The sequence below is a fragment of the Peromyscus maniculatus genome, chromosome 1 (assembly GCF_049852395.1).
Source record: "Peromyscus maniculatus bairdii isolate BWxNUB_F1_BW_parent chromosome 1, HU_Pman_BW_mat_3.1, whole genome shotgun sequence".
In the NCBI taxonomy this organism is placed as follows: domain Eukaryota; kingdom Metazoa; phylum Chordata; class Mammalia; order Rodentia; family Cricetidae; genus Peromyscus; species Peromyscus maniculatus.
This window is the reverse complement of record NC_134852.1, coordinates 164,213,694-164,225,303: the sequence shown is the minus strand read 5'-3', so window position 1 is coordinate 164,225,303 and position 11,610 is coordinate 164,213,694. Positions and strand designations below refer to the sequence as shown.

The following is an 11,610-nucleotide window of genomic DNA, read 5'->3' as shown; positions in this document are numbered from 1 at the left end:
AAGCAGGCAGAAGAAAAATCAAGAAACTTGAAAGTAAGTTTATTGAAATTTGACAGGCATACCCACATTTAATCCCTGAGAAGCCCAACCATGCTGGAGCCACAGTGATCGTACTTTATTGCCTTGGTTTATTTGATGAAAGATATTCAGGCAGCTTTTTAACTGGCCCAGAGCTGGTCAGGGAGAATGCCACAGGATCACCCAGACAAAGATGTAACATCACCTCTTCTCCATTGTACAAGCTTGAGAAAGTGGCTGAAGCTCATTGAGGAGATGGGCATGATTTCAAGGTGGAATAATGCTGACTCTAAAGAATCAAATAGATATGAGTATAAAATTCGAAAGTTCAATGAAGCAAGGTCCTAAAACAGAGGTGAAGGCCTCTGTGAAATCATCCTAGAGACGTAGCTGGTGATCGGGCTTTCTGAGCTTTGCTTCAGTTAACAATTACTTAGTACTTGCTGTATGCCACTATAATAAATCAATCAATATTTTGAGAGAAAACATGAATTGTACAATCTGAGAAACAGAGAGATAAGTATGAGAAATGAAGAGAGTCATAGACACTCATGAGATACCACAAAGCAAAACAACCTATGCATGGCCAAAGCGGGAGAGCTGGCCATGGTGGAACAGGCACAGGAAAACAAACAGGCTGCCCAACTCAGCCACCACCCCAGGACCTTAAGCTGGCCCACCCCAGCATCTACCCCATCTAAGAACTGCTGGAGCTCATGAAGGGGCCAGTCCTGCAAAAGCAAAGCTGTAGGATCTCTATGACCCAGAGCAACGACAGGATACCTGAGAGGAGTCCCAGAGAGGGTCCACTATGAATAGTGTAGCAGAAGCCAGAGGTCTTGAACCAGGCCAATGGCTCATTGCAATGACCATTTGCAAGTAAAGCTACCTGGACAAAAGGGTAGACTGTATGACACCGTGACACACAGCAGGTTCCATGGGGAGATTTGTTTGTTTATTTGTTTTCTTTTGCAGGGTGTTTTTGTTAATTTGTTAAGGGGTAGTTTTGCTAATTTGACATGTTGTTGAACTCCCTTCTAGATATTTATGTTTCTATCCACAGACAAATGCTACTCTAACCATGATCAGAGAAGCGTCTCTTTACAGTGAATAGCAGTGAATGCAGAGAGACACAACTTCTCAAGGTGCTGAGAATAAGTGGAAGTTGAGGTCTCAGCCCTAAATGGGTCATTTATCCCACCCTTTAAGGTAAGGGAGTATGACAAAAGAGGGAGGGAGCAGAAAGAAGGCAAAAGCCAATGATGGGAAGAAAGGCTGCAAGATGCTGCCTTCTAGGTATCACCCAATTTCAATCATAAGTGGCAGCAAGTGCTGCTACTTGCACTGGTCTAGAGCATGATTGGGCCTGTCAACAGCCAATCATAAACTGGGTTGGGTGAGATGGGGGTCACGGAACATTACCCCTCCCTGGGAAACTATTAGCTCTTATGGATGGTGGAAGGAGAGGAAGTCGTTGTCTTTGTTTATGTGCACCCTTGGTGAGTCCACAGGCTCTAATAGATAGTTGACACCCATGATCATGCAAATGACCCGGGTTAAACTCAGTAGATCACAAAACAAAAAGACATAAACATGAGAAATGGACTTTATGGTGGTGTTGACTGGGGTGGGAGGGAGATAAGAGGGAATGGATGATCATAATCATAATACAACATGTATATTATTAAATTGTCAAATATTATTCCTAATTTTAAAAAAAAGAAAGAAAGCCAGACACAATGATGCACATCTTTAATCACAGTACTCTGGAAGGAGAGGCAGTCAGATCTCTATGAGTTCCAGGCCTGCTTAATTACATAGCATATTCCATGATAGCCAGGGCTACATTATCAGACCCGGTCTCAAGTAAATAAAGTAAAATAAAATTTAAATTTAAAAAGACAATATGATGAGGCTGGAGAATGGCTCAGCAGTTAAGAGCACAGGCTACTCTTCTAGATGACGAGGGTTCAATTCCCAGCATCCACATGGCAGTTCACAATTGCCTGTAACTCCATTTCCAGGAAATCTGGCATCCTCACACAGACATGCATGCAGGCAAAACACCAATGCACATAAAATAAACATAAACAAATTATTTTTTAAAAGGTAATATGATAATATAAAATCAGAAGAGCTATAATCATCATAAGAAATGGATAAGATATCCAAGACAATGGAACACCAATATTCTCATTTATCAGTTATATGTATTAAAAGTTAATCTTTATTCACCTAAGGCAAAAACACATTATACTCTAAATAAAGGTTCTTTGAATTTTATATTCATTGCTTTGAATTATGTGTATTTGTGTGTGGCCATAAGTGCAGTGCCTGCATAGACCAGAGACGTCAGATCCTCATGGAGCTTGAGTTTCTGGTGACTGTGAACCATCTAATGTGGGTGCTAGGAAGTGAACTCAAATCCTCCAGAAGATTTTAAGTGCTCTTAAACACTGAACCATCTCTCTAGCCCAGAAATTATCCTATTTTTTTTTGTTTGTTTGTGTATTTGTTTATTTAATATATATGAGTGTTTGCCTCTCTGTTATGTCTGGGCATCCTCTGAATGTGCAGTGCCTACAGAGGCAAGAAGAGGGCACTGGATCCCCAGAGACTGAAGTCACAAACGGTTGTGAGCCTCCACGTGGGTTCTGGGGATCAAACACAGGTCCTAGAAGAAGAGCCAGTGCTCTTGTCTGCTGAGCTGCTGTCCAGGCCCCAATTTTCTCCACACTGTTTGTTGCCATGACTTCCCCAGGATGGACTGTGCCTTGCAGGTCTAAGCCAAAACAAACCCTTCTTTCTTTAAGTTGCCTTTGTGAGGGATTTTGGCACAACAATAAGACAAGTAAATAGACAGCTTCCATACTTTGCGAGAATAGTAATTATCTAAAATATGCTTTTGTGCAAGGTCACAGTTATCTCTACCCTGTATTGGTCCTTTTCCCTTCGTATCTGCTGCTTTTCTTTTAAGTTGCCACATGATAACAGAGACAGGAAAAGTAGGACTACGGATTCACTTACCCTTGGATCACTGAGGGGAAGCATACTTCACAGCCTTCGAAAGAACAACAACCAAAGATTCACATTTCAACTGTGTTCCAGGGTATCTTACCATCCAGTTCTGTGGAGCAGTACATTAATACAAAGTGCTATTATGTGAAAGTTCTGTCTGTATTACCACTCACAAACTTAGCTCTTACCTAGCTCTCTCCAGAGTAGATGGTTTTATATGGCATAATGATGGGAAAGAGTTGACAGGTTTGCCTTCCTAAGTATCCTCAATGGTGTCCAGAAGGGGAGGACATCCAGGCTCAAGAGCCATATTATTCTCTGCTTGATGAGGAAACAAAGTGGTATGAAACTGCTTGAGTTCCAGTTCTGTTATTTGAACTTCGTGACTTTATCTATGAAAAAATGTAGGTAGTTAGTGGGTGGAGAGATGGCTCAGTGGTTAAGAGCACTCGGTGCTCTTCCAGAAGACCCAGGTTCAATTCCCAGCACACATGTGGAAGCTTATGTAGCTCATCTGTAACTTTAGTTCCAGGGGGTCTGATATCCTCACACAGATGTGCATGTAAGCAAAACACCAGTGTACATAAAAAGAAATTTTAAAAAAAGAAGTATCAACATTCAAATATGCAATATTTCATACTTCTAAAGACATAAAGAGTGACCCTCAAAATATTTTAGACACAAGAACTGGCATGTTTTAACAAAACTGCTTAAGCTTTAGAATAAGGGCATTCAATTTCTGTCTTGTTAGCCTGAATTAAAAGCATTGCTTTTTTCCATACTGGTCTCTGTTTACACATGAGTGTTTACACATGGGTGACAACAAGTTAATAATCCCACTGAAACTCCACCATTGTGGTGGAGCTAGCCAGTTGATTTCTACTTGCTTGCCCAAGTCTGCTTAGCTCTCATAATAAGCCTGAGACTAAGGGACCAGAACATTACACAGGGGCCCGGAGTAAAATGTTAAAGATATAAGTCAAGCAGATTTTGTAAATTGCTTCTAGAGCATTTGGACACCAGCCAACATATGTCAATATGTGTGGATATGTGTACCTGCGTTTTTGATAACATTTTAATGACTCCCATTGAAATTGCAGGATCAAAGCTACAGTCAGTTACTTCTGCTTTCCTGTCCAGTGATATTCCCTTTGCCAGGCTTACATTAAGCCTGAGGCTGAGGATTCCAATATAAGACAGGAACACAGTGAAAGGGCCCTGAAGATGTAACTCCCTGAGTTTGCTGTCAAGGGAAACAAAGTAAGGACACTGAGATATCCAATCATGCCAAGGGCTTTACCTTCAGAAACACATCTTTCAAAGACTAATGTTAGCAGTAGCTGTACACTGGACCTAATATAATATCATTTTATCTGAAGTTTTAAGGTAAAGGAAATAGATAAAGATATTTAGTTGCTGGCCAGGATTATATGCATATTGAAACAGAGATGTTGTCATTGCTTGCATTTAACTAATTTAACTTTAAATATTTTCCAGGGATATTAACTGTTTCAGACCAAAGACAGTCGTCTTATGGACAAACAGCAAAGGTAGGTGTCAAGTACTGGAAGGGGACTTTGTGTTAAGAAGAATTCAGAGGTTAGCCTGCGTCTGAGACAAGTCACTAGGCAAGTATTGAAAGCTTTTTGATTGTGTAGTGTATGGTTGCTACATGTTAAAATCAACGCAAAAAGTTTTCTGATAAATGTGGTCCTTCAGATTTTTTCAAATGACCTTGTAACACAAAATGTAAAGATTAATATGTTGAATTGGAGGAAAGGGAGAACAATGTGTCTCCATTCTGTTCCTGTCTCCTCCTGCTTCTACAACCCTCCTTTCACTAAATGTATACACCGTAGGCAGTATGCTTAGATCAATCATTCATGGAGGTGGCAATGTCTGAGAACTGAGGGATTCAATAATGAGACACTTATTGATGGTATAATGGGGCAAGGAATGATGTCACTAACAAAAGTCTCCTTTCACTCCATACTCCCCCACCAGTCTGCTGCGCTGCATTTCCCTGTGTCCTCTGTGTGGCTGTCTCATTTCACCAGCTACGGGTATTATTTCTCTGCCTCGGTTACTGGAATTCACCCACACAGTGATGCGGTTTTTGTCTCCACTGTTAGTTTAAAGCTTCCTATAACATCCCCAAATAGAGCCCTGCTGTGTTTCCATAACACTGGGACATCATTGGTTGGTCCCCATGGCTGTTGATGCACTTAATATTTGTATTTCCATCAGACTGAACATTACTCCAGAATAAGACCTCGGCTGCACTTGTGTGCAATATAACTAGCATAAGTCCAGTCCCAACTGTCCTGAAAGGACCAAAAAACATGTGTGAAAAAAAGACTGAAGGACACATGGATTAAGTGTATACTTTTGAAATTCCTAACAAACTCGGTGTCAGGAATACAATCCAAACTAATTTGGGGGAGTCTGGCTCTATTCTTTGAATGTAAGTTTTGGCTGCAGCCTTGGAGTGCTACAGATGTGTGAGAAAGTGGAGTGGTCTATGATGTATCCAAGTTTATCTGGAAACTTTGTGACTTTTCAATGAAATAGCCAGTCAGAAAATGTTTTTCTAGTATCTTTACACTAAAATTGAGATGAAGAAGTAGCTCCAACTTCCTGAGTGCTTAAAGAGTGATTGTTGCAATAAATAGAACGGCTTTGGAGCTAGATGTAACTACATCTAAAGCTGAGTCCCGACGCACAACTGGTGCAGTGTTGTGGTCTCTGCATCTCTTCTTCGTCTACTGGCACTCAGTAAATTCTGCCTCTTCAAGAATGTGCAGAACCATTCTCCAGACAACTTAGGCCTGAGATTAATAACCCTCACGGTCATCATGAGTCCCAAACTGCTTTTTCCCAAAACCTGCCAATGGATCTGCTGATGATGCCAACCAGAGAGAAAAAGCAGAAACAGAGGACGGGGAGTGGGTTTCTAGTTGATTGCTATGCTTTTGACAGAGGCTAAAATTGGGAACCTGTGTTCAGACCCAGGAAGCTTCATCCTTTTTTTAGTCCTGTAGCATCTCACATGAATTTCCTCCCTCTACCTCCCCACGTACACATGCATACAAACACACCAAACACACACACACACACACCACAAACATGCATACACACATACAGTTTCCTCCTCTTCCCTGATTTTTCAAACTAATACTGTTGACAGCTTATAGTTCACAATCAGAATCCCATAATTCCTTTAGTTAGTGACAGAATAAGAAAGAGGTGAAACTATTGCTCCAGTTCCTCACCACAGAGGGCTCAGCACTGCCTGTCACTAAGCACATAAACCCTGCCTTTAGTAAAAACCAATGATCTTTCAGAAGAATTCCAGAATCTCCATATGTTGGTACCCAAGACTCTCCCTGTACAATGTAGAATAAAACTAATAATAATAATAATAATGATAACAGATTGGGAAAGTTAACTTGAAAGTGATCCTTCCACTTTTTCTGAGGAAAGCCAGAATCTTTGATCCTCAAGTAGCATAACTGATAAAGAGAATTACAAAGTTTTCATTAAAGCAAACTGAGGAGAAAAAAAGGTTTACTTAGACTGTTGGAAGTTTGATATCAAAAGCATTAAAATGAACATTGGTAAAATTTTTTCTGTTATAAATATCTAAGTGTCACTACTTAATGTATTTTTTCTCTCAATACTTAATGTATTGTTACTGTCAATGGAAAAAAATATTGAATGATTTTCTATGTGGTAATTTGATTATCAAATTAACTGCAATATTTAGAATGTGAACAACAATCTATTTCAGGTGCAATATTTGTAAAGAGGAGCTTCTGAATTGTATCCTAGGAGTTTGGGAAGACAAGGTAAACAACCCAAGGCTTGAAAAAAGCAGCCCAGAGAGGCAGTGATTTAATGGAGATGGAAAACTACACCAGAGTCAAAGAACTTATCTTCCTTGGCCTGACCCAGAATCAAGAAGTGAGCGTGGTGCTGTTTCTTTTCCTTCTCCTGGTGTATGTGACAACTCTGCTGGGGAACCTTCTCATCATGGTCACCGTGACCTGTGAGTCTCGCCTTCACACCCCCATGTATTTCTTGCTCAGGAATTTGTCTATTGCCGACATCTGCTTTTCCTCCATCACTGCCCCCAAGGTTCTGGTGGACCTTCTCTCAGACAGAAAGACCATCTCTTTCAATGGCTGCCTCGCTCAGATGTTCTTCTTCCACCTTATTGGAGGAGTGGATGTGTTTTCCCTGTCAGTGATGGCTCTAGATCGATATGTGGCCATCTCTAAACCCCTGCACTATGTGACCATCATGAGCAGGAGCCGTTGCATTGGCTTAATAGTGGCCTCCTGGATGGGAGGCTTTGTCCACTCCATCGTGCAGATTTCTCTCTTGCTCCCTCTTCCATTCTGTGGACCTAATGTTCTTGACACTTTCTACTGTGATGTCCCCCAGGTCATCAAACTTGCCTGCACAGACGTCTTTGTACTGGAGCTGCTGATGATTTCCAATAATGGGATGCTCACCACATTGTGGTTTTTCTTGCTCCTGGTATCATACATGGTCATATTATTGTTGCTGAGGTCTCAGTCAGGAGAGGGCAGGAAGAAAGCCATCTCCACCTGCACCTCCCACATCACTGTAATCACCCTGCACTTTGTACCCTGCATCTATGTCTATGCCCGGCCATTCACTGCCCTCCCCACAGATAAAGCCATCTCTGTCACATTCACAGTCATCTCCCCTCTACTCAACCCCTTGATCTACACTCTGAGGAACCAGGAGATGAAGTCAGCCATGAGGAGACTCAGGAAAAGACTTGGACCTTCTGATGGAATAGAGAAGTAACTTCTGCCTGTTGCCACCTTAAACGTTTCTAGCATAAATAAACTCTAGTTTCTATGCTGCCTTTTTTTTTGTTATTCTGATATATTAAGACACAAAAAAAATCAAGCTGATAGGTCTAATTCTTCTTTGCATTTTCAGTGTTTGGAATCATGCCTAAACCACTGAAGTTGTAAGTAAATCTTGCTGAAATCTTTTGAATAGATTCTGTTAAAGTCTCTAGCATTCATTTTTCCCCTTTGGTTTTATTTTTTGACAGAGGATCTCACTCCATTGCCCAGGCTAGCCTGATACTCACTATGTATCCCAGGGTATTGTCAAACACAGCAACCCTCTTGTACTTGCTACCAAGTGCTAAAATTGAAGGTGTGTGCCAAAACACAATACAGTTTCAATTACTTAAATCTAATTTTGTGTTTGTGTGCCAATAAGACTTTATTTATAGACACTAAAATATGAATTTCACAGAACTTTAGTGTATTAACTTTAGTTCTTGAACATTTTTTCACTGAAACCAAAAGCACTGGAATTGATTTGATCAAAGTGAGCTGCAATTTACCTTCCTGACTATCCTTGTGTGTCTTCATGATGTCACAATCAAAAGATAGACTCAAAAATTTTGCTAGAACTGTTACAGCCCAAAGCAAGTTAAGATTTCTCAAAACTCATCTGTTCCAAGTTCTAATCATTCTATTCTATGACTATGTGCAGACAGATATCTACGGAGTATTCTAGTCCACATCAATGCCCCTATTGCACTCTTAGGGCTATTTTCTGATCCTTGTCACCGTTATGTATCATAGGTGTGACAGCTAGGTAGGACTCCTAGTTGATTCCTTGAACACAACTCCTGCACCAAAGGCTCAGAAAACATCTCAGAAGAAGAGGTGGAAGGATTGGAAGTCAGAAGACTAGGAAATCTGCTGTGAGATTGTGTCTCCTAGAAATGACAGAGAAGCTATAGCTATGATACCTCAACAGTGTGGCTGACCAAAAACAGACCTGAACAAGTACAACACCAATAGACATGCTAACTTGGAAAGAGAAAATTTCATGGGGCTCCACCCATGCCAATTACTCAACCCTGTAATCACATACACATGAGTAACAACACTAAACATGATGAACAAGTTGTATTTGTATATTTATTCATATAAATGTACCAATAATAATTAATGAAAAGAAGGGCATGAATTTGAGAAGGAATGGCAGAGGGAATATGGGAAGGGCTGAAGGAAGGAAAGGGAAGAAGGAAATAATGTTGCTGTGGGATAATGCTTTTGTACACTGGTTTAATAAAAATGCTGATTGGCCAGTAGCCAGGCAGAAAGTACAGGCCAGATAAGTAGACAAGGAGAATTCTGTTAAGAGGAAGGCTGAGTCAGGAGATGACAGGCTGCCATCCTGGGAGTAGCATGTAATGGCACACAGGTAAAGCCATGGAACACATGGCAACATATAGATTAACAGAAATGGACTGAGTTTAAATGTAAAAGCTAGTCAGTGGTAGGCCTGAGCTAATGGCTGAGCAGTTTTAATTAAAATAAGCCTCTGTGTGTTTACTCAGGTCTGAGTGACTGCAGACCAGGTGGGACACAGAAAACTTCCAGCTACATAATGTGATTATATTTTTTTACTTCATTAAAATACTGAGTTTAGCTGGGCGGTGGTGGCGCATGCCTTTAATCCCAGCACTCGGGAGGCAGAGCCAGGCGGATCTCTGTGAGTTCGAGGTCAGCCTGGGCTACCAAGTGAGTTCCAGGAAAAGGTGCAAAGCTACACAGAGGAACCCTGTCTCGAAAAGCCAAAAAATACTGAGTTTATTTTACATGTATATTTGTCTCCCTACCATTTCCACATCTGACCACCACTATTACTATGTCCTATTATAACATTCCATACATACTTAAAACCAAGTAAAGGGTGGAGTTCCATCCTTGAAAACTAAACAGGCATTTTAGACAACACATTCTTGGCAGTGGAACCTGGACAACATTTATCAAACACAGTAGGTAAAGTTCTCACTTTGCATTATAAAAAGGACAGTGAGATATATCAACTGTTACAGAAATTAAGTAAGACAGAATTATTTCAAACTATTTAAACCATTTTCTTAAAGAGACTCCTCCACTGCCAGAGATCTTGAATAGCAATTCTTCACATAATTAATGAACTTGGCTTCCACTTTGTGAAGAGAACCACCTTGTTCTATACTTGCTTGCATTTTTGCCTTAATGTCTTCTATAGAACTAGGTCCTTTTGGTGTTTTGGGAGTTTTTTCCTGTTTTTTGAAAGACTCTTGACCCTTTGATCTTGGTGTTGATGATTTTAAGTCTTTTCCATTTTGGTTTGATTTTTGTGCAGTTTTGGTTGGGGTATCTCATACAGATTTCTGCACTGGAACTTTTTCTTCAGCTTCCTCATCATCAAAATAATCATCATCTTCATCATCCTCTCATCCTCGTTAAGTTTTACTTTTTTCTGCAGAACCTTGTTACCACCTCCAGGAGCAGATCATTTTCCAGACATGCTTAAGAGTTTTACATCCTCCTCATCTTCATCTTCTGACTCTGCATCTTCCTCTACAGCTACTAGGTGCTGTCCACTAATGTGCACAGGCCCCGAACCACACGTCAACCTTAAGACCACAAGTGGTGTAATTTCAGCCCCCAAGAGAAACTGTTGGTTGTACAGACATTTTCAAAGTTGTCAGTGTTACTTTAATTGGACTGCCTTCATATTTCATTGCTTCTGCCTCTATGACATGCAATTTGTCTTTGCCTGGCCCTAAATTAGCCGTTCTTAGTGATAACTAGTGCTCATTCTCATCATTATCCATCTTAAAGTGATAATCCTTGTCAGCTTTTAGTTCACAACCGAAAAGGTAGTTCTGAGGCCTGAGAGGACTCATGTCCATGTCCATCGAGTCTTCCATGAGGTGGAGGTACCCACTTGGGTGTGAGAGAAGTCGGACAGAGGGAACTGCCTACTGATCCTCAGAACAGACACGCAGGACAGAATCACGCCAAGGTGTGATTGTATTTTAATTTCAAAACAATGTTTTTTAAATTGGGAAAAATGAGGTAAAATGTAAATTGAAATCAGTGCATTACCAAAAAAAAAAAATTCAGGGCAAAACCTAGGAGAGTTGAACTAAAAGAATAAGGGATGGACATGATCAACATGCACTGTATACATGTATGGAATTTTCATAGAATTTTTTAAAATGTATCTTTTAGGAAACAAAGTGCAATGCACTACAAAGTGTAAATGGAGGGCAATATAGTGTGTGTCAAACTAACTAGGATGAAAAAGAATAGTTTCCCATTAACTCTGAATAATGAGGAGGAGAGCAGGCTTTCAATAGAGAAACCGTGAGATTCTCCTGCCGCTGTTTGTTGAAAAATAAATACATTGACTTTGTTGTTGTTGTTGTTCTATTTTGGGGGTGGGTGGGATTCTGTTTTTTTGCTTATTTTTGTTTGTTGTCAGTGTCTCTCTATGTAGCACTGGCTGACCTGGAACTCAATATGTAGACCAGGCTAGCCTTGAGCTCACAGAGATCTGCCTGGTTCTACTTCCCAAGCGCTAGGTTTGAAGGTAAGCGCCACTATGCCCTGCCATTGATTTTTTTTTTAAAGAGATCATAGTATGAAGAGATATTTATAGGTAAATTTGATCCCTTCACGTCTCCTTATAGGTAACAATGGAACATGGGGGACTAACAGAGGATGTGCT

The 11,610-nt window shown here is 40.5% G+C and overlaps 1 protein-coding gene and 1 pseudogene across 1 annotated transcript; one reads left to right on the top strand and one right to left on the bottom strand.

The window, feature by feature from the left end:
• The first annotated feature begins 6,933 nt into the window (after positions 1 to 6,933).
• LOC107400013 (olfactory receptor 4D10) lies at positions 6,934 to 7,875 on the top strand. The gene has a single exon (XM_076567189.1). The coding sequence runs from the start codon at positions 6,934 to 6,936 to the stop codon at positions 7,873 to 7,875; it is 942 nt and encodes a 313-aa protein (XP_076423304.1).
• Positions 7,876 to 10,094: 2,219 nt separating this feature from the next.
• LOC102925666 (nucleophosmin pseudogene) lies at positions 10,095 to 10,807 on the bottom strand (annotated as a pseudogene).
• Positions 10,808 to 11,610: the final 803 nt, after the last annotated feature.